Genomic DNA, 23,427 nt, shown 5'->3' with positions numbered 1-23,427 from the left:
TAAAACTAATTTTGTATTTATAAAACTAATTTTGTATTTATAAAACATTTTTTTGATTTATAAACACTATTTTTCTCAATATGCCGCTGTTTTCTTGTAGGGAATACCTCATAGATAGTTATACGGTTTCTCTTACTTTATATTTATGATGATTAATTGGTTTGGATTCTGATCTAGTTCAGTAATTTAGTTCGGTTATCTACAAAAACAGTATTCCATCAAGGAGACAATTGTGTTGGCGATCGTGCGGATCGCCTTTTCTGTCAGACCTAAATGCCTGAAGCTAGTAGACAAACGCGGTTACAAATTGCATTCGTTTTTTGCTGTTGTCACAACGCAGTTAAGCGGATCCCAAGACAAATTGTGAGTGACTATTAATAACAACAGCGAAGGTCAGAGATCTAATTAATGATTGTACTAACTAAATAGGCATTTCGTAATGAAGCTATAGTATACTCTAGTCAACTTTCTACGCAATCAAAAATAAAATTAGTCAACGGGACGAAATAAAGCGCTGCGTAAAGCGATAAAGCATCACCGACTTTAATTAATTTAGAGGAAAGGTTCAATGTATTGGGGTCATGTTCACTAGTATTTCACACAACCATTTTCCCTTTCTCATAAAGTCATACGTATTTCTGTCGTGAGACTCTTGCCATTGGTACAGACATATATCTATGAAAACATTCCAAGTGCTATATTATGATGGCCTAGTCAATGATAGCTTATATGTAATCTCCCACAACTAATTTATATGGATTGTAGTAGTCTAAACTCTGCAAGAGATTGAAGAATAGGTTGGTCTCCGACTCAAGGAATATGGTTAGAAAATGTGCGAGTAACCGAGAAAATATAAGTTAAATAGTTATCCAATCAAATTTTAATTTGTTTACAAAACCGATTGGATCTTTTTGGACCATAAAGTTTATAACTCATATTCATAGGTTAAACTACTAAACCATGTCACAATATGACAATCAAGATCCTTATATTTGATAATAATTCTGTCTGTAAACTTTTATAGAATCTACACGATTCATATAGTTATGACCCCAGAGGAAAAGTGATAATACATCACTGATGAGGTTTTATTCATTATATATATGACATGGTATGATGGGAAAAATAAAATATAGTCTTGATAAAACATTCAAACGTGGATGGCAAAGAGAGGAGGAAGATCAGAGACGTTCCGAGAAGATGAACATAAGAAATAACGCCTAAGAGATTTAAGGAAACGTGGCATAAGATCACTATATTTATTCGCCATTACACAACTCTTCCGTAGCTTCCTAAGCTTCTTACCAATCTTTACTCTCATTCCCACCACTCTAAACGAAGACGTTCTGATCAATATACTTCTCTTCCGTTGCCGTCTTAATTTCTCTGTGTCGGCTCGTTGGAGAATCTTTTGGATCAGAAACTGAGCTCTCCTGTGGATCATCTCACTAGGATCTTCTTTCTCTAGCTTTGCGTATTCGTTTGGCATCTTCATCATCGCCATTTTTTGTTTTGGAGCTGAAGCTTTGCTTTTGTGTGGACTAAGTTAAGGTAATACCATCAGGATCGTTGTACATTATATAGGCACATACTGTATGTGTGGATTTTATATTGTTTGACTATATGAACATTACATGTGGACTATTCATTATTCCAGTTGGTCCATGCACATGTCTTACATGCAAGTTTATATAACTAGGTGTTAAATAATTTTAAAGAAAATTGAAAATGTAAGTTTCATATAATAACAAAAAAACTGGACAATTTAAAAGTTTGTTTTTTTATAAAGGGCTTGACAATTCAAAAGTTATAAACTAGTAAAAGTCTATTAACCATATATTTTCTCATATTTACCATTTCAAAGCACAAATTTGTTTATCCATCTTAAGTTCCAAGAATTTTAATTTTCTTAGATTTGAAATCAAAATTTAGCTTTAATTTACAAGTTTGTTATGGTCCAATTGTGTGGATGTACATTAGGTCCATTAAGCTTATGTTCTGGGGTTCTAGAACTCTAACTTTGTATCTGTATATGCATGTACTATTATCTATGGAATAATAAAAACAACCAATTTCTCTTACAACACGTTATCAGCACGAAACCCTAGCACGAAACAGTTATCAGCAAAATCTAAACCTTAGCCGTGTAACAAAAATCCTAATACAGTACTCGTTTCCCCGATTTCTAAGATGAGTATTTCCTTACTAATTTTCATAGATCTCGTGTTTCACAATATAGATGATTAAATTTAATGTGTATGCTATTTAAGTTTTTATTACTTTCGAACTAAGAGGTGATCGTCACATGCTTTCTTTTATTCCACATGTTGCTACTTGATCACTTCGTGATGTATTTAATTTAAAAGCATGCAATTTGATGTAGATGGTCTAATACTTTGGCTGATTGATTTAGTCGTTAGTTGAAATGAGTTTTGAGATCTTACCTTTGTTTAGTTCGATTATTCCTTATATTATTTATTGTGTATCGGTCATGAGAATATATATATACATATGACTGTGTTGTTAATGACTTCGTATAAACTGATTTAGATAGTTAGTTACTGTTTGTTGATGACTTGTTTTATCAATTCATGACTTCTAAATTAGTTTTTGAAATCTAATGACGTTGAGTATTAGCCATGTTTTCATGAGCAATTGTGTGAAAATTTCAGGAACAAGATAACATTTTACGTGAGATATTGATCTCAGATCTCTGTTAGTAGACGTTCCGATCTCCACTTGACTTTTCCAACTAAACTGGAATTGTTAGCAGATGTTGTGACTTTATGAGGATGTCTCCTACTTTTGCCTTCATCTCATACAAAGCTTCGAGATGCAAGATGATGCGTCATCAAGCTAAGTTCTTCTATTTTTTCTACTTGAGTTTTAATCTGATTGAAATTTAAGCTCTAAATTGTTTGGCCAATTTCATGCTTCGTAATTAAGATTCATACTTTGTGATTACCATGACACTTTGCTTTGTTATCATTAACTCATCATAACTATTTTTGGTTTGTTATAATTTAGCAAAAAAAAAAAAAACTATTTTTGCTTTGATGAACTAAAGAAAAAAAATTGTTATTATTTTATGTAGTCACGATTATCAAATTGGTAGTACTACGTGTTATTAATCTAGAAACAGAGTATTAGAGTTTATTTATTTGTTATAATAAGGCTTTGGTAAGTTTAATAATCTATATAAATAAAGTATTACTATTGGATCGATGATATGAGTGTTCGCATATAAATTTTATTTCTTTTTGATTTATTTGGTCAAACCCATCTAAACGTTTATCATTTATAATTTTTTTTTTAAAGTGTGGTCGTTGCTTGAGGTTTGTTATTGTTACTGATATATGAATACATATTTGATGTATCTAATGTTGAATAACAGCCATTCTTTATGAGCAAAAACTAAACATTTCAGGGTTATATTTATTCTTTATAAAGATGAAAGGTCTCCATCTCTATGAAGATATCTTCGCAAAACTTCTTCCTCATCAAGATAAGTACTATTTATTTAGTATGTTTAGTATTGTTTTGTGGTCAATAGAAGTCAGATTTGCTATATTAATTTTGTATATATCCACTGATTTTTTGGTTGAGAAAACTATTATTGGAAAATCAATGGGACATTAAGTAATATATAAAGGGTTAGAGTTAATCCACTAATTGTCAATTGGTTTTGAGTTGGAAGTCCATAATAAATCCGAATCTAACATGGTATCAGAACCCAGATCTTAATAAGTTGAACCCCTAATTAATATTAACCCTACCCGACCAGGTATATAGGTCGTAATTGACTCGCTCGACCGAGTATAACTGTCTTAAAAAGTTTCTGAGATTTCTGGTCGATAAGAACCATCATATCGAGGAGGGGTATTAAGGGATATGTATCCCACATTGAAAAATCAATGAGACATTAAGTAATATATAAAAGGTTAGGGTCAATCCACTAATTGCCAATTAGTTTTGAGTTGGAAGCCCATAATAAACCCGAATCTAACAAAAACTGATCTAAAAGGAAAATAGAAAAATAAATATAATGAAAATAATTAGTGGCATGATAATAACGAGTTAGTGCTTGGCATGATAGAATATATAGTTCAATGGTATGATAATAACGGATTAGTGCATGCTGTTAAATAATTAGGTTATTATTACTTATAGAATGCGTAGTTTGATCATAAATTAATATCATATTATTCTGTCATCACTTCTGAGAAGGTTTTAATATCGGGTGACCATAAATCCACCATATGATCACGAAATGTGATAAAGCTCGCTATCATTAACTAATCTAAGAATAAATGACCTAAAGTCTGTAAATAAAACCAACTATGTTGGATTTCTTGAAAAAAATTGATTTTTTTATGATGTATATATATTTGAAAATATATTTTTCACACGATTAATGTTGTCCGGCAGACACATGATTAAGAAAATAGATTAAAGAAGTTTATACTTGTATCCTGTCTCTTTGAGACTAAGAAAAATAATGAGCTATTGACGTAAGATAATAAATCAAGTCTAGTTGATTATGATCCATTCTCCTGAAGAGAATATGATATTTATACCACAAATAGTATTGTTCAAGAAAATGAACCTAAAAGTGGTGGTAGACGTGAATGTGGATATAAAGGTCAAGATCCAAATAGTTTTCTTTTTAGAATTCATACTCTCGCTTGGAGTTAAGAAAATATATATGGTAATAAAAAAATAGATATGATTCATTCATCTAAAGGTGAAATAAAATTATTGTGAGTATAATGTCTTGCGGCATCAAGATTATGGGAAGCTCTAGAGGAGCAGATACATGCTTGCTTATGGGAACGCAACTTAAAATCATTGATTCGTTATACTTTTCCAAGTCTCAAAGATCAAAAAGATCTAAGATATAACACATGACCTTAAGTTGGGTATGTTGTTGATTATAAAGTGAGATTCAATTCCAGATATATGAATTTGGAGTATCATTATCTCGAGGGAAAGATTAGATAATCTCACGTCCCTAGTAATTAGAACATCCAGAAATATGTTCACACTGGAAATAGACTTAAGGAGTCATTTATAAAATAAAACTACGAGATTTATAATCTAGTAATGTTGTGAGAATAAGTAAATGGAAATGTTGAATACCTTCAAACAGAAGTATTACGCAAAACACTATTGTATTACACAGTGATTAGAAAATGGAGATAAATGTAGAAGTAAACCAGAAGTTTACTCAAAATGTAATGTTTGGCAAACCGATTATGCCATTCCGGTTTAGTAATGATGCGAAAGATAATCATATGAACATTTGTTGAAGAACTATAAGATTCTTACGAATGATTTGCTATATGTTGCTTGCTTACAAGGCAATATAAGAATACAGTTTTCACCAGTCAAATAGATTTAGAATTTATTTATACAAGGAGATGTTTGTGGGCTTGATCACCCACTGGTGGACTGATCATCCACCATATGTTTATAATTAATGCATCGACAAGAGGGTCGTATGTATCCTTGTCATAGATCCGCAACCTGATGTTTGCAAGATTTATTGGTAATAATGGTGAAGTCACAAGCCTTTGATAATTATTTTATGCATGTTGAGATACATGATGAACATGTTGTAGCTAATGTTCATATGTAAGATGCAACATCATTGATTCGCATAATGCCAAAAGTAATTAAGAACTCTCCCCATCAAATAGGCTATGGGTCAGGAATCAAAGATTCCATCTAGAAAATTTGGATAAGTTGTAGTTGCTCCACCACACCGCTAAAGATGGGACCTCAAAGGAGGGTATAAATATGTTGGGATATGATCTCCATTGATTATAAGATTTAATTAAAGTCTCAAAGTTAGTCTACCCAACATTAGGGGGAGAAAAATAAACAGCTGGAGAATGAATGAGGTGAATGAATTATCAATGATCCTCGGACTAAAGAGCGTGAATAAAAGTCCAAAACTGAATGATGGAGATAATTCTATTAAAAAGATTAGCATATGAGTTGCCAGACTCATTTACTGACATTAAGGAAGTGATTAAGTCACAAGTATCAGCCGTAAATGCTCATGTTTAAATGGATGTCCTAGAAGGACAATATCAAACTGCTAATGAGTCTAAAAATCGCCTGAAGCGTGATAGACCTATCAGTTCCAAATATAAAAATCCTCTGAAAAGAAAAAGAACATGAATGAGAATGGCAAAATCGAAGAATGAAATATTAAAGAGCTCGAGAAGAGATAGAAAACATGACAAGAAAAAAAAGATTCAGGTACATGAGAATAAAGAAATCTCAATAGCTATGTCATGTCTGGAAAAATATAGAACTGATATCAAATCGACATCGTAAATATATATGCATGCAATATAGCAGTTGATGAGAATGAGGATCATGAACCATCTATTGAAAAGTGTACACAAAGTAATGATTGGCCAAGATGGAAATAAGCAATAGATGTGGGATTAAATCTCTTGGAAAGAGAGAGTATTTGGACTAGTAGTCCATACACCTAATGGTGTAAAACCAGTGGCACATAAATAGGTCATTATGTGAAAGAATGAATGAGATGATGAAAAGTTATGAGATGCAAAAGAGTAGTTGCACAAGACTTCTCACAAAGACCTGAAATTGCTATAAGAAACACATCATGTGGTGGAAGCATCAACTTTCAAGTTTCTTTAGTCTGGCAAGAATTGAAAGCCATTGGAAAATGATAATTATGTCAATGCTTCAAAAGAATATAAACTGTAAGAAGCAGTAACCCCATAAGGATTTGAACTGCTAGGAGCAGTAAATGCTAGTTTTCGAGAACATTACCACGCAAGTATGTTGAGCATATAAAAGAAAGAAAAAGTATTGGTCATGAAGTACCATGATATTGGAAATTTACTGATATCTTTCATGATTGAAAGATGTGATTTTGTATGACAAGAGGGATAGTCATACTTGTAACTTTCACAAGAAGCAAAAGCATAACTCGTATGTATAAGTATGCATAATGTGAATGTTTAGAAAATTGTCTATAAAAGGAAATATGTGCATGGATTCCAAATAGGCCAAGATATGACATTTTGTGGGAACGAGAGGCTATGAGCTACAAGCCTAATGGTCTAAGAGATTATCTGAAAATCAAACGAGTCTATTCATTGAGAATATGTTTATATCCATTCCTAAAAGGATAATATGTATGATGATAATACATCTCCCAAAGATGATGCTTCCAGGGGGAGAATATGATGATGCGTGTGGTTGTACTCTTTTTCCTTATCATTGGTTTTGTGCCACTGGGTTTTCCATGTCAAGGTTTTAACGAGGAAACAAATAACACGCTAATGATAGACACCTAAAGAGGAATTTCATCAATCTTCCAAAGTATTTTTCGAGATTTAAGAAGCGGGAGAAAATGAGATAGATCAATCATAAATGAAGAAGAATAAAGAGATGAACGCATTCCATTCGTGTAACAGAATCAAAGGTCGAAAGTTTTCCAATCAAAGGAGACCTTCTTGATGGAATTAAAATATAAAATTGGTGTCCATAGAAATATCTTTGAGTCTACTTTCATCTCCAATTTTAATCAAGTCATTCTTCATGATATAACTTGAGATATGGCTATTTTCGTGGGACACGTACAAGCTGTCTCAGAATACCTAATATCGTATGATATTCAAAATACCGCTCGATATTTTCATCTTACCAGAGCCAGATCGGTGTCTAAAGTTAGACATGAATGTTAGCTTCAATTTCCAAGTGGTTTCACCAAGATATTCAAGTTTTAGTGAGGAGTGTCAAATCTGCCAAGAGAAGTGAACCGGTTCAAACCCAAGACGAATGAATTAATTCATCACATTAGATTGTGTCCTATCAGCTATATCAAGTTATGTTCTCATCAGGAGGAGTAGATGCGCGCTGCACTCTTTTTTCCTTAACCATGGTTTTTCCCACTGGGTTTTCCTGGTAAGGTTTTTAATGAGGCAGCATTCTACGTAGTGTTGTCAAACGGGTTGTTCCGTCCCGTCCCGGCGGGTCAGGTCCGCGCGGGCTGCGGTCTCTAAAAGCACTCTTTCTTGTGGGTTACGGCGGGTCAGGCCCGCGTGGGCTGCGGTCTCTAAAAGCTCGCCCAATCCTGCCCCGCCAAAATGCACAGTCCTTTACAGGTCGTCCCGCGGGCTGAGAGCCAAAAAGTGCACCAAGCGACTCTTAGCGCTGCATGCTGCTCCAGGACGCTACAGGCTGCTCCATGACAATTCTTGATGCTGCATGCTGCTCCAGGAGACCATGACGCTTCATCTACATGTTAAAGCTGTACGATTCATGCTTTTATACTACATATCTAACTTCATATCAGTTCTTGAAGTCATGTACACCCGACACAAACAAGTTCGAATTATTGGAACTGGAGGGTCTGTATTAAGAATGCAATTTCAGTTCAGTTCATATCAATTCTCTACTAAGATTGTATGTATTAGATGAGAATCTGTATCAAGTCATAACCAAATCTTAAAGTGCAACAAATAACTAAGCTACCAGAGACTCGATCGAGAGTCTTGTCTTAACTTCACAGTAGATTTTGCGGCGTAGCTAATGAACAATCACCCTTCATTCCTTTGAATGATGTTTCATAAGCTACGCTGCGAAAATCCACTGAACTAGTCAAGACAAGTAATCTCAACTTCAAACAACAACTACCGAAACATAAATAAGCTAACAGAGACGCAACATCAGAGACAAAACACCATACATGTTCAGTGCAGAGGAAAAGAAGATGAACCAGTTGAGTCTTTGTTCACAATCACTCCATCACCTCGTCACATACAACAAAGAAAGACAAAAGACTCATCAGATATGTAATATCACAATTTCAATACCAAAGTCATGTCTTAACTTCGCAATTTCACAATTTCAAACAACAATTAGAGATCAAGCAAACCGAGATAGAGGCAGTTGAAACTAAACATCAAACAACAGTCTATGTAGATCATCTATAATCATCGTACTAAGACTCTGTCATTTTATTTGCATGCATGTAGAACGAGGAAGAAGGGAAGCGAATCATACCCTTGGAGGTCGCTTTGTAACTCGAAGTCGAACCGGTGGTGGATCGAAGCAGAGAACCCACGTTACCCACCTGAAAACGAGTAAAAATGTTAAAGCCCAAAAAAAAAAGGGTAACTACATAGATCTTTCTTTACCTGCGACATGCATGCGGTCACCGTCGTTGAAGAAACCATCACCGGAGATGGATTTTGGTCTACGGTGGAAAGGGAGTTTGCTTGTTGTGTCGGTCCCTTCTAAATTAGATCGAGTTGGTGTTTGAAACTTTTTTTTTTTTTTTCGTTGTCACCGTGCTTCTGTCAAAAATCTAAAAATTTAGTAATAATATCTGTATATTTTTACCAAAAATTTTAAAAATATTTTTTTGCCACCCAAACATGCTCAAAACATACAAAAGCAATGTTCTTCGTTTTTTCCAACAAAATGTTTTGTTTTGAACAGGACTAATATAGTACATCATAACTTTTACAGCAAATTTTTTTTTGAGATTTTCCAATTCATTTTTTGAAAACAATAAACGTATATATTTTGTATTAAACCAAAAATAATTTTTGTTTGGGGGTGTGTTTGAACGATAGAAAATAATAATATCTTTGATCTACTAATATACATACACATCCAAAACTCAAAAACTATGAAATTAAATAAACCTCCACTGCTTTGTTCTTCTTCGTCTTCCTTGCTCTGCGCCGACCCTCGTTCTCTCTGTGAAACTCTCTCACCGTATAGACCCATTCCTCGCAGGTTAGCTTCTTGATAAACCAATATACTCTTCACATATTCCCTGTGGTTGCATCTCTCTAAGGGTTTGTGTCAATCTTAGCACTACTGTGATTCATAAACCCTAGTTGTTCCCCTTTAACCTAGATTCCTCTGAAATCAATCGAAACTAGCTCTGAGTGTTGAGGAATCGAATCTCCAATTTCTTGTTCCTTAAACCCTTGTTTCTGATAAATCTAGAGTACATACCCTCTCTTAGTCTGATCTTCTTAGGGTCAATCTCTGTGTAAAGGTTGATACTTTTGTTTGTCTATGTGTAAAGTTTGATACTTTAGTTTGTTTCTGATCACTTAAAGTTGAGATCTTTTGTTCTTGTCAGGGTAAAGGTTTCATCCTCCACTTTGGCCAATGCAAAGTTTGTAACTTTGAAGTCTTTTGCAGCAAAGTTTCACCTGTGTTCTTCCATGGCCACCTCTGATCATCCCCGCTCTCGCCACCACCGAGACGAATCCCCTACAAAACCGAACAAGAAGAAGAAGGCAAGCCACAACCAAGAAAAGAACCTCCTTGTCAGTCTCCATTCATGTTCAAAGTCCAAAAACCTCTCAGCTGCGTTATCTCTTTACGACGCAGCCATCGCTTCCGGCGACGTCAGACTCAGCCAGCAACACTTCCAGTCCCTTCTCTACCTCTGCTCAGCTTCCCTTGGCGACCCATCTCTTCAGACCCTTGCCATCAACCATGGCTTCCAGGTTTTTGAACGTATGGTTAGCTCAGGGATAAGTCCTAACGAAGCATCTGTTACTTCAATGGCTAGACTAGCTGCTGCCAAGGGGGACGGTGATTATGCATTCAAGGTTGTCAAAGACATTGTTGCTGTTGGCGGCGTGTCTGTCCCGCGTCTGAGAACTTACGCTCCGGCTCTGCTCTGTTTCTGCGAGAGGTTGGAGGCCGAAAAGGGGTATGAAGTCGAAGAGCACATGGAGGCTTCAGGCATCGCCTTGGAGGAGGTGGAGATCTCGTCTTTGCTTAAAGTAAGCGCTGCCACGGGAAGAGAGAACAAGGTTTATAGATATTTGCATATGTTAAGGGAATGTGTTGGCTTTGTTAGCGAAGAAACTTCAAAAGTTATTGAGGAATGGTTCTCTAGTGAGAAAGCTAGCGAGGTTAGTGGGATTGGTTCTGATGTTGAGTTGCTTAGAGCAGCTGCTTTGAAGAATGGGGGTGGGTGGCATGGTCTTGGTTGGGTTGGGGAAGGCAAATGGATTCTGAAGAAAGGTAACGTTAGCGCTGATGGAGAATGTTTGAGCTGCGGTGAGCATTTGGCTTGTGTTGATACCAATGAGTTAGAGACTGAGAATTTTGTGAACTCTTTGGTGGCTTTGGCTGTGGAGAGGAAGGCGAAGATGAATTCGTCTGAGCCAATGGAGGACTTCAGCGAGTTTCAGGTTAGAGAGAAACTAAAAGTTTTCTATCTTTTATTGAACAAGAAGATGTACTTGTCTTGAACATCTTACATTTGGCAGGAGTGGCTTGAAAAGCATGGAGATTATGAAGCTATACTAGATGGAGCAAACATTGGGCTCTACCAACAAAATTTTGTAGATGGTGGTTTTAGTCTACCACAGGTCTCATCGCGTCTTCTTTCTTTGCATATTTTGTTTTTAATACATTTAGGTGAATACTGACACAATGCACAATGGTGCAAAAGAGCAGCTTGAAGCTGTAGTGAAGGAGCTTTACAATAAAAGTGGTAACAAAAAATGGCCGCTGATTCTCTTGCACAAGAAACGGGTCAATGCGCTTTTAGAAAACGTTAATCACCGGAATGTGGTGGAAGAGTGGATTAGTAATGATGTTCTATACACGACTCCACCAGGTTCTAATGATGATTGGTATGTACTTGGCTTAAGCTTCTTTTACTCTCAACACTTGGTTACTCAAATCTTTGATTCTTATTTATAAATTTGTTTCAGGTATTGGCTCTATGCTGCTGCTAAATTCAAGTGCTTGCTTGTGACTAATGATGAGATGAGAGATCACATTTTTGAACTATTAAGTACCAGTTTTTTCCAAAAATGGAAACTAAGGCATCAGGTAACTATAGAATTTGAAGTATATATGTTTTGATGTTTTCTAGACATTAAACCGATATTGAAAAGGTAAGTTTCGGTTTATGATTTGGTTCAGGTTCGGTATACATTTGTGAAAGGAAGTCTAAAGCTTGAAATGCCACCTCCTTTTTCGGTTGTGATCCAGGTTTGTTTTTGCAATCTCAAGTCAGATTTGTGTTTTCTTGTTTTGTATGAAATGGGTTCTTCTTGATGTTGTTGATAGACCTGATGAGTCTATGTATGATTATTTTTGGATATTTTTTTATTCAGGAATCGGAGAAAGGTTCATGGCACGTTCCGATCACGTGCAAAGACGGTGAGGAGTCTTTAAGAAACTGGATATGCGTTACGAGACAGAGTTGATAGAGAGATTCACTCGATGTTGTTGTATTTTTTGCTATATTTGTATACGTCAGCATCATTTTTGACCATGCAAACAATCAGAACCTTTGTCTTATTCTTAAAAGTTGTTTTGTGGTTCAAATTTACGAACCAAAACGAAACTGGTGCAAGTTTTTAATTTTTGAGTCGGGAAAAATGCCAATTTCACCATAAATTTGTTTTTTCTTGTCTTTGTACACAAACTTTTGAATCAAGTTTAAATCACAACGAACGAACTAAATTCTACGTAACCGGATTTGATTTCGGTTCGGATGTTTATGTGGCACACACGTGGCTTTAATTGTTTGGTCGATTAAAATCATTGATTTTTTTTTTATTTTTATTTTTTAAAATGGCACCTAGAGATGATGTCGTTTTGTCATTTTTAGCAACATAGAACTGGAAGAATATTATAATCAGGTTTCGTCGGCTTTTAACAGAACAAAACGATTCTATACCTACTCCCTCCACAGGCACCAATTGTTGAAGAAACACAAGTTTTAAGCTTGGATAATATTTGTATGGTGGATGGTTCATGGACATCCATAGATCAATTCAGCGGCATTGGATGGATTTGGAAGGATAACACGGGAAATATCCAACTTATGGGGACACAGAACTTAAGAAGGCGTGAGACAACATTACACTCGGAACTGAAAGCGCTAAAATAGACGATGGAGAGCATGTTTCAGCATTCAACCTGCCAAATATTTGAGACAGATTGCAAGAACCTGATTACGATGATAAAAGACCCCAAGCATGACCAAACTTTTCAACGGAGCCGGAGGTCATTCAAATTATCCCGATGTGCTATTCGGATTTCAAGATCAGCTACGTGCCAAGAACGCAAAATGAAATTACTGATTCTCTAGCTAGGAATGCTCGCTCTTTTTATAGATCTCTATGTTTAATTGGTTGTTCTATTCCGGTCTGGTTCCGGCCTGGTTACCCAGACCACATCATGTTTGAGTAATAGAATAGCCGTTTGTTGCAAAAAAAAAAAACAGAACAAAACGAAAAGTACGAAGAAGAAGAGAGAAAAGGCGATATGGAAAATAGAAGAAGGAGCTTTCCGACACACTGCAACTAAGTCATGAAAATATGGCAAACACGCCAGACTGCTAACTTGAAATACTGCAACTAAGTCATGGAGATGTTGAAATTACAGTTTTTTTTCTTTTTAAATCATCGTTTAGCCAAAATTAACTAGAAACTTAAATTCAGGTTGTTTCACTACTAACATTTTTTGAAGTATCAAATTAAAATTATTAAAGGTCAAAAAATAAAACTAACACGTTAGTAATAAAACAAACCATATAATGAATCAAACTACGGTAGTTTTTAAAAAAAATTATGGTTTTGTCAAATAGTTTGGCTTGTTTCACTAATAACACATCTTTGTAAGTAACAAATTAAGATTAATTAAAATCAAAAACTAAAAATAAGTCAATAGTAATAAAATATACCAAATTATAAATCAAAGTACAATTTATTTTCTAAAAAGAAATTTTGTCGTTTAGTCAAAGTTAACTTGAAGCTTAAATTAGGCTTGTTTCACTACTAACACATTTTGTTGAAGTATTAAAATTATTAAAATTCAAAATCTAAAAATAACTCTTTAGTAATAAAATAAACCGAATTTATATCGATATCAAGTCCATTCTTTACGAAACAAGAAATTTGTGATATTTCTATAAAGAATTGATATTTTACAGTCAGTCCATATTTTGGCATTATTTTAAAGATTTTTTTGCATTTATGATTTTGCCAACCTGTTAAGTGGTTAAAACAGTTTTGGAAAGTTGTTCAAATAACAGTATTTTTTTTTTTACAAATTTATCATTTAGTTAAAACTAGTTAGAAACTTAACTTGTTCACTACTAACACATATTTTGAAGTAACAGATTAAAATTATTAAAAATTAAAAATTAAAGTAATGCTTTAGTAATAAAATAAATTATAAATAAAATTACACTTAAAAAAAGAATTATCGCTTAGTCAAAATTAACTAAAACTTAAATTCGGGTTGTTTCAATGACACATTTTTTGAAATAAAAAAATTTAAATTATTAAAAGTCAAAACGTAAAAAATAACATTTTAGTAATAAAATAAACCAAATTTATATCGATATTGTCAATTTTTACGAAACAATAAATTTGTGATATTTCTAAAAAGAATTGATGAATTCTACTCGTTACATATTTTTGGCATTATTTTAAAAAGATTTTTGCATTCATGATTTTGCCAGCCTGTTAGGTGGTCAAAATTTTTTTTGGAATGTTATTCAGACAAAAAGTCTGACTATTAGTAAACAAATTTAAGTAAAATATTTTTTGAGCATTGAAGTAATTTAATTAAGTGTAGAAAAAAATTCAGTACTAATGAAAAAGCCTATTACAAGACCATAATAAATTGCTTATAAATCAGAAGGAGAAGATATAATTAACCAAACACCACAAGAGAGAAAAACTCGAAGAAAATATTTCGATCCTTATCAACATTTCTAGACCAAAATTTTCTGGTATTTCTCTTGTTTAATCATACAAAAGTTGATCTGTTTTTTTATAAAATATAATTGTCTCTGTTTAGTGTTTCTAATCTTCATTTCATTTTTATACTTTGTTATCCTGATTTTTTTTTTGTTGATATACCCTATTGGATGCTTTGATCCGGTCGATCTCGGGAGAAATTGTTATTCTGATTAAAGTGCATAGATCTATTGATTCCTAGGTTTCTGCTATATTTCTGATATGCTTTTAAATCAGTTCCATGATGAATATATAACAATTAGATTTATATTGAATCAGTGTGAAACCCTATAGAATGTTTTGTAGATTTGCCATGAAAACAATCCACACTTGTCTTTGTGCAATAGAACTTTGTGTTTGTTCTATTTATCTATTTGTTGTTATCTGTAGAAATGAATCCGTTGAATCTAGCCACCACAAGCTCACCACCTCCAGTTGCTAATGATCTCTTGGCGAAGCGAAAGAGACGCCGTCCACGCAAAGATGAAACCACAACACAGCCTCAACAAGAAAACGTTAACCTGGTTGGTAAGACGTTTTCTGCTGTGGTCGCAGGATCTTTCGACACGGGGCACATCGTCAATGTCAAGGTGAACGACAGTGACACGGAACTGATAGGTTTCGTGTTCATGAAGGGAAAAGTCACTCCGGTAGCTCCTGAAAACGACGTGGCTCCCCATGTTAAAATGGTTGCGAAAGAAGGAATCAAGAACCAAACTGATCTCCCTCCTAATGATCAACCAGTGAAAGATGTGGAGATCTGTGAATCTGCTCGACCGTTGTCTCTAGTGCCGTATCAGAGCGATGACGAAGAACCCAAGGAAGCTGTGGTGGAGGAGAGAGATGGAGTTATGGAAGAAGGAGAAGCTGCGACTCCTTTGCTGGAGTTTTTTCCAACTCCGGAGGCGACCGTGGTGGCTTCTCAACAGAATCTTGCCTTGGCACAGAAAGAAGAGGCTACAGGTGAGGCTCGTGGGTTTGGTGTTGAGGAACCTGTTGGTCCGGTAGAGAAAGTGCCGCAGGAGCTTAGGCTAGAGCTTGGGAACAAGATGATAATGAGTGGAGACAGCAAAAATGGAACAGATCCTAACACATCTGTGTCCAAGAGTGGCTTCGTAGCGAATTTGTTTGAAGGAGAAGGCAATAAGGTTGACTGTGCCATGGAGGAAGAAGCAGCTCCATCAGTTCCGTAGTTAACAAAATGAACACCGTTCTGTTATTTTATATCTTCAGACTCTCCATTGCCTATTCTGTTTTTCTCTTGTTTCAGTTGTTTGTTTAAAACATTTGTGTTCAGTGTTTGTTGTAAAACTATTTCTTCGTCTGGTTATTCAAGCATTTGTTTCCTTTAAATTCTAACAAGGATACAACAAAGTGACTAAATAGCATTTTAGCCCGTCTCACTCTTTTATTGGACCATGTGTAAATTTATAAAAATAAAATAACACATGCATTCTATAAAAATGAGCTCAAATATTTTCGTAAAAGGCTCTAAACACTAACTAAAGTTTGCAAAAAATATATTCCGGGGGCCCTGTGCAAATGTGCTTTAAGCACATGCCTAGAGAGAGCTTTTAGGATATGTAGATAAATTAGTTGCACTAGCAAAGGAAGCTAAAACCAAAGACGTTTTATCTTCATATGTAAAGCAGACATAAGTCGGATGGAGTTGTTCTTTGGAATAACTTCTCTTTCGATCAGAATTTGGTTTAATTACATGAGCTACTGACAGAAAGAAAAAGATAAATTAGTTGCATATATTGATGAAATATATATTGATGAAATAGTGGAAGCTTTGTTGTGCAGTTGTTTTGATTGTGTTCGTTAGTACTTCTACATCAGCAAACGTTCAAATTCCAGAAAATACTATTTCCGTTTCTAATTAAGTGTCACTTTGACATTTTTCACACAAATTAAGAAAGTAAATGAATTGCAATTAAGTTTCTATTAATTACACATATCTGACCAATAGTATTTGAGATAAATATAATTATTTATAAGATCAATGCACTTTGCAATTAATTTTAAGCTGAATGTAAGTAAAATTTGCATTGAAATTCTAAAGTGACACTCTCTATGTAACAAGAAAAAAATGTTAAAATGACATTTAATATTAAACAGATGAAATATTATTTAGCAGTTATGCACAAATTAATTGAAAATAAGTAGCATAAAATATTTAGCATAAATGCAATTTTGTAAAACTGTTTGGGATGGTGCAAAAATAATTTTCGGCTGTAAAGTAACAATTCTCAAAAATGAATTTTGATGAAATAGTGGTAGAAGCATCCTTAGTCTAGTGGGTTGACTGGGGTTAATCAATGTATCTATACCAGGAAGTCCATGTTTTAATTATCGGAGAATAGTGATTTTTTTTTTTAATGAAACTAATATTATTCAACCCGTTAAACGGAAAATTCAGATCCGGTTACAAAATCGATTTGAACAAAAGTTCCTAAATCAATGTATAGTGATTTATTAAACAATTATACATATACTATGAGGAAAGGTTTACAAGAGATCTTCAACATGGTACAAGTAAACCCGGCAAAATGTGAATCTTCATAGGACGGCTCAAGTGATGCAGTTGGACATAGATCTTCATAAAATATCGTATTGTCAGTTGTCGAATCGTCCATGTAATCTTTCTCATAATTGTAATATAGTAATAATTCAGTGCTAAAAAAACATCATATGTCAATTAACCATTAAGTATACACTTTATTGTATGAAAAATCTATTGTATAACACCTTTTATTAGGCCTGGGCATTTTACCCGGATCCGAAGACCCGAACCGGAACCGACCCGAAAATACAGGTTCGGGTCCGGGTCCAGGTCCATTCTAAGTACCTATTGGGTCTTTTTTTTGGACCCGCGGGTCTCGGTTTGGGTCCGGGTCCTACCCGAGACCAGTTCAGGTACCCGAAGTACCCGCAAATAATTGTATATACTAGGTATATTTGGGTGATTGGGTATATTTTTGGTATTTCAGATTTTTTTTAAAGTTTCGGGTTTGGATTTTCGGGTATAATTGTAGGTTTTTGGTGAAATTTTAGATTTTTAGAAAATATAATTTGGGTATTCGGATAAAATTCGGGTATGTTTTGGGTTTTCGGGTCTGATTTTGGATAAAATTTTGGGGATTTTTGCGGTTCTTCGGGTATTTTTAGAGTTTTCGGATCCAGTTTGGGTACTTCGGGTCTATTTCGGGTCCTAAATACCCGAACCGACCCGGATCCGAAATATACCCGAAAATTTTGGGTATTTTACGGGTATTGAAATTATAGACCCGAACCGACCCGGACCCGACAAGACCCGACCCGGAACCGACCCGAAAAGTTATAGGTACCTATATGAGTCTAAATTGCTAGGACCCGAAGGACCCGGACCCGACAATACCCGACCCGAACCCGACCCGAAGACCCGGATGCCCAGGCCTACCTTTTATCTTAATTTTTTAAAATATGCATAGATAATGCTTTTTTACTTTTGTTTTGTTGGTTGAGGCAATGACCGTTTTAACTGCCCAAAACTAGAGTTTGCCTTCTTCTAGAATTCAAATTCATCTGAAAGTTTTGTTTTCCTCTTCTTTGCTTATAGAAACTGAACAAAAAGATTTCTTCACTCAGATTTGACTACTATTTTGAAGAAAGTTTGAAGAATGGATTTTCATTTGAAGACTTATTTGGTAATATTCAAAATAAGAATTAGTTCGTGGTGATTTATAAGTTTTGATTCAAAAATGTGTATATAAAGACAAAGGAAGAGTCAAGTTTAAATATTTTTTATTGTTGTAAGGAAAATATTTTCTAATAAATATTGTTTTATATTTTAGAGTGAATTGACTCAATATACTTAACTTGACTCAAAATTAGGAAACTACCTTCGCAGCTGGAAACTCACATTTATTGTAGCAAAAAAGACATAAACTGACTATTTTACCCTTTTTAATTGGACACTTAAGAGAGAGAAGTTTTCAACTTCTTCTTCTTCTTCATCTTTTATCTTGTTGGACGTACGATCGCTTCTCATGTTCTCTAGTTTGGGAAAGTCGTCACTTTAGGATCCATTTTGCCAAGCCAGAGTTACTGTGGTTTGTACTCTCCCACCATTGACGGCTGTGGCTTCCTGCAACATAACTCTGCAGCATAACTCTGAAGCTAATCCTCTCACCAATTAAGCGGAGGATCCCATTTTGCCAAGCCGGAGTTAGGAAAATAGAGAGCTTTATTCAGCTAAGCATAGCTTACTGGTTAATGTTGGTCCTCCTCAACAACGGCCACTACTTGCAATTATGGAGTCACCTCCTCTTGTGCAGTCATTGAAATCATTTATTGGATATTTATTCTATTGATTTTGGTAGATGTTAATTGATCTTGTTAGTTTCGTACTGTAACTTGGTAATAAATTACTAGTATGTTAACCAAAAAATACAAAAAAGTTGAACGCTAAATTTTATCGTAACGTGTTATATGAATTGTTAGTGGGTAATTTATTAATCCCAAGGTATGCTTCCAACGAATGTATCGATTTAAATTAGCATACTACATGTTTTCTTAGCGTATTATATTTACGTGTAAAGAGTAAAAGAATAATTAGCATATATAGAAGTAAATGCTCATATCAATCTAATATGTTTTCTACCATATAAAACATAATATTAGACGCAAAACAATAGTTTATATATAATACAATAATTGTTAACCGTTAAGAATATAGAAGCTAAATAGATAATGATTGAATTATCCGCTAACCTATTTTCAATATCTAACAAATTATATATCAACTAACGAAAACTATTTTCAATATTTTACCATCCATTTTAAAAAAGCGGCAACAAATCTTTGTAACAGCTAATCTTTCATGTATGAACTAATACTTTGTATTATCTAAACAACTATGTATCAGTTAGCATCACCCACGGTTTGTTAACATATAACAAAAACATGTATCAGCTCACAATATCAAATCTATAGCAACAAACCATATCTTTATCAGCTAACAACAATCTAATCTGTTACATTGTATCTGCAACTATTCGCAAATGAAATGTATGAGATCCATGTCATCGTCTCAATGTTGTCATCTTAATCTAAGGAAGAACCCATTGTTTCTCTAAATATATGCTTGATCCATACGACCATGTACTTTTACAAACTTTTGAATCAAAGATCTCTCCATGACAAGCCATGAAATCCCTTTAAATCCTCCATGTAATGATCAGTTTCGAACTAACCACCGGAGTAGGTACATAATGATCTCGTCGAGAGAGACGTAATCGCTAGGACAATAAGATGTGTTGAACGGAGCATATATATGTAGCCGAAAACAGAGACGCAGCGGTGAAACATTGGCGCTAAGCCTCGTCATGAACGTTATCCTAGTTATCGCAAGGCTTGGCGACTGTTTCAATCAAGGTAATCGTTTTCATCTGCCTTTTCCGAGAAGGTATAGTAGACGATGACAATAGCAGAGTACATGGAGGAGAAATGGTGAATTAAAGCTTGTTTACGGATGAAGAAATATACAAATGAAATCATTAAAAGTAGAAGTGAAAATGTTGCTGAGACTTTTAAAGAGATAGAGGAGAGAGACAGAGAACGTGGGAGAAGGAACGTGGTTCAAGAGTACAATTGGATTATCAAATTGTAAACAGTACCACTAACAAGGAAGTGGTATTTACTTAATTATGATTTTTTGTGGATGTATGCAACCTAAATACTCTATATTTTAATAAGTAACTCCATAAGTTATATGACTTTCTATTGTTTACTCAAAATTACAGTTTTATTTTTACTAGGGGCATAGACCCCGTGCAAGCGCGGAACCGGGGATATTGTTGTTGTATTGGATAATTTTGTGTATAGGATGTTGTGTTTTCACTTACATACTCTACCATGTCTACAATGCAATTTCTGTTGTGTGGTATTGCACTCAAACCTAAATTTAAGACATTTTTCTAGCCTATGTATGCATGTTTTGGCAATGATTTAGTAACGAAATGACAACATTCCATTATATTGGTACTGTGTTCAGATGTTGGTCACAGATCTAACAGACTCAGCCGTCTTTGTTGGTTTAAACAGAAAATAACATAGGTGACAAAAATAATTTGGTGTAATCGTTCTTTTTTTGCACCTTCGTCGTACCCCTAAACTTTCAAATGCTCAAATCAAATCCGTAATTTACAAAATTGGAAGAATCTGTAAGTTTTGGACTTTGTTTTTTTGTGCTCACTAAATAACAAATCACTTTAATTCTCAGGCTCAAAATATTTCAAGAAAGTAAACAGGCAATTAACGATAAAAATACTTACGTGGATTTAGTAAAGTCTGATTCTAAAACAAATCCATAAATCCCTTGAAAACCTCAGAACTTTAAACCTAAATTTAGAAAATCAAAAGCATTGTCATATATAGGATTTAGTTGTATTAGAGTCTAATCCTAGACTCATATTATTTTTGTTTGTTTGAAAAGAGGCTTTCTATGGTTATAAGAGGAAAAGAAAACTTTATACAGCTCAGAGCAATATTTGTGAAAAGAGCGAGACGATATGCAGCCCAACACATCAGAGAACAATTTAGAACATTGGTTACTCTCTCTCTCTCTCTCTCTCTCGTTTGACCAACATTGAGCCATACGTTCATAAAAGCGAGCTAATAATAATTACTTTTTAAATATTAATAAAATAATTTTTAAGCAGAAAAGTTAATATAATCTGGTATTTTCAAAATTGAATACAATTAGCACCTGCACAAACCGTTAGTGGATTTAGACGACTAACGGTAATGTGAGAGGCAATGAGCTTAAGTAAACCCTCAGGCAGAAGCAAGAGCTTCTCCCCACTCCTATCACATAGAACCTGTAAAATATCTTCACAACTGTAAGCAACAGAACACCAAACTGCTAAATAAAAGGAGGATGGACGGTGGCCATACCTGTAACTTGATGCTACAAACTGCCCAAAGTAAGAACCTTTCTTCTCCGGCAAGCTTGTACATTTTGATGGCTGTCTGTCATAAAGTAAGACATAAGAAAAAGAGAGATAAAAAGATATAATAACACAAAAATGTTCATCACCAGCAAAAAGACCAACCTGCTGCTGCTTCATAAAAGAATATTCACGGACATAGCAATTGAATAGCCCCATCATAAGCTCCAAATTATTAGGGAATCTACCACAGGCATGAGCGTAACAACCAGTAGCCAAGTCCACTAATAACATTAAAAAAAACGAATTCGATAAGGCTGCGACGAACTGATGCTCAGCGACACGTGCGACGACAAAACGGTCCAATCTCACAATAGAACCATCTTTCAAATCATTCCGGTAGTGGCTGGCACGATTAGCGGGCGGGAATGAACCCGTGAATCACATAGTCCTACAGGAAATAAAAGATCATATATTTCAAAGTTTCAATTTATGAAGAAACGAAACCGGAAAGAGAAAAACATAAAAAGAATCGAAACAATCCTCACCAATTCATCGAGGAGAATCATTATCCCCATAAACTCTTCGTTCTTGTTAATGTTCCGGGAATCCCAAAAGTGGATGAGGCGACCAACAACGGACTGAGCAGCTCTGCCGAGGCGAAGAGAGTTGAAAGTGAAGTAGTCGACGACGACGTAAGCGACGGAAGCACCGTAAACGACCTCTATATATAGATTACTCGAGAAGGCGTTAGAATAGGACGCGTTCCATCGGCTGCGAACGTAGGTTTAAAGAGATCGAGTGAGGAAATGGTATCGTCGGAAGAGGAATCGCTTTGAGTGACGAAAGATCTGGAATAAGAAAATGAAACCCTAACAATAACCGGGCTATACACAAAACCCACAAAGGAAAAATAAAATAAAATTAACCCCTTTAAAAATTATACACAGATCACAGACCCAATCCCTTTCGTTTTAAAAATAAAAGATAAATAAGGCGTGGATCCCACAATTTGCTGACGTGTCACCTCAGGAAAGAGAGAATGCCTCATTATATTATAAATTTTACAAATTTATCGTTTTACCAAAATTAAATAGAAACTTAAATTCGGGTTGTTTCACTACTAACGCATTCTTTTGAAATAACATATTAAAATTGTTAAAGGTCAAAAAGTAAAACAAACACTTTAGTAATAAAATAAACCAGACAATAAATCAAACTACAGTTTTAAAAATATAAAGATATAGTTTGATACTTTTGTTTGTCTATGTGTAAAGTTTGATTTTTGCATTCATGATTTTGCCAGCCTGTTAGGTGGTCAAACAGATTTTTGGAATGTTATTCAGACAAAAATTCTAACTATTAGTAAAAAAATTTAAGGAAAATATTTTTTGAGCATTGAAGTAATTTAATTAAGTGTAGAAAAAAATTCAGTACCAATGAAAAAGCCTATTACAAGCCCATAATAGATTGCTTATAAATCAGAATGAGAAGATATAATTAACCAAACACCACAAGAGAGAAAAACTCAAGAAAATATTTCGATCCTTATCAACATTTCTAGACCAAAATTTTCTGGTATTTCTCTTGTTTAATCATACAAAAGTTGATCTGTTTTTTTATAAAATATAATTGTCTCTGTTTAGTGTTTCTAATCTTCATTTCATTTTTATACTTTGTTATCCTGATTTTTTTTTTGT

General features: G+C 34.5%; 3 protein-coding genes across 4 annotated transcripts in view; 2 read left to right on the top strand and 1 right to left on the bottom strand.

Annotated features, from left to right (window-relative positions):
• Positions 1–971: 971 nt before the first annotated feature.
• LOC106301644 lies at positions 972–1,528 on the bottom strand. The gene has a single exon (XM_013738098.1). The coding sequence runs from the start codon at positions 1,502–1,504 to the stop codon at positions 1,151–1,153; it is 354 nt and encodes a 117-aa protein (XP_013593552.1). The 5' UTR covers positions 1,505–1,528; the 3' UTR covers positions 972–1,150.
• Positions 1,529–9,683: 8,155 nt separating this feature from the next.
• LOC106319062 (proteinaceous RNase P 3) lies at positions 9,684–12,388 on the top strand. Its single transcript, XM_013757315.1, has 7 exons — positions 9,684–9,795; positions 10,151–11,219; positions 11,298–11,399; positions 11,488–11,666; positions 11,748–11,868; positions 11,962–12,030; positions 12,156–12,388. Exons 1-7 carry the CDS (start codon positions 9,686–9,688, stop codon positions 12,246–12,248), a joined length of 1,743 nt encoding a protein of 580 aa, XP_013612769.1. The 5' UTR covers positions 9,684–9,685; the 3' UTR covers positions 12,249–12,388.
• Positions 12,389–14,698: 2,310 nt separating this feature from the next.
• LOC106295189 overlaps positions 14,699–23,427 on the top strand; it is a 9,816-nt gene continuing 1,087 nt past the window's right edge. Inside the window, exons 1-2 of one of the 2 annotated variants that reach the window (XM_013731031.1) lie at positions 14,699–14,788; positions 15,186–15,682. In XM_013731031.1, coding sequence (XP_013586485.1) covers positions 15,188–15,682 — 495 coding nt within the window. In that variant the 5' untranslated portion in view covers positions 14,699–14,788; positions 15,186–15,187. Of the gene's footprint in view, positions 14,789–15,185; positions 16,126–23,427 lie in introns of those variants that run through there. The other variant, XM_013731028.1, reaches the window with a different exon arrangement.

Source organism: Brassica oleracea, chromosome C1 (assembly GCF_000695525.1).
Source record: "Brassica oleracea var. oleracea cultivar TO1000 chromosome C1, BOL, whole genome shotgun sequence".
Taxonomy (NCBI): Eukaryota; Viridiplantae; Streptophyta; class Magnoliopsida; order Brassicales; family Brassicaceae; genus Brassica; species Brassica oleracea.
The sequence above is the reverse complement of the archived record's forward strand: the minus strand, read 5'-3'. Positions and strand labels throughout refer to the sequence as shown.

What these genes read in the sequence shown, in the direction of transcription:
- LOC106301644 (XM_013738098.1), bottom strand. Translation starts at nt 1,504, where the DNA reads ATGGCGATGATGAAGATGCCAAACGAATACGCAAAGCTAGAGAAAGAA.
- LOC106319062 (XM_013757315.1), top strand. Translation starts at nt 9,686, where the DNA reads ATGAAATTAAATAAACCTCCACTGCTTTGTTCTTCTTCGTCTTCCTTG. An exon ending in GTGGTTTTAGTCTACCACAG is followed by an intron (nt 11,400 to 11,487) that starts GTCTCATCGCGT and finishes GCAAAAGAGCAG; the next exon opens with CTTGAAGCTGTAGTGAAGGA. An exon ending in AATGGAAACTAAGGCATCAG is followed by an intron (nt 11,869 to 11,961) that starts GTAACTATAGAA and finishes GATTTGGTTCAG; the next exon opens with GTTCGGTATACATTTGTGAA.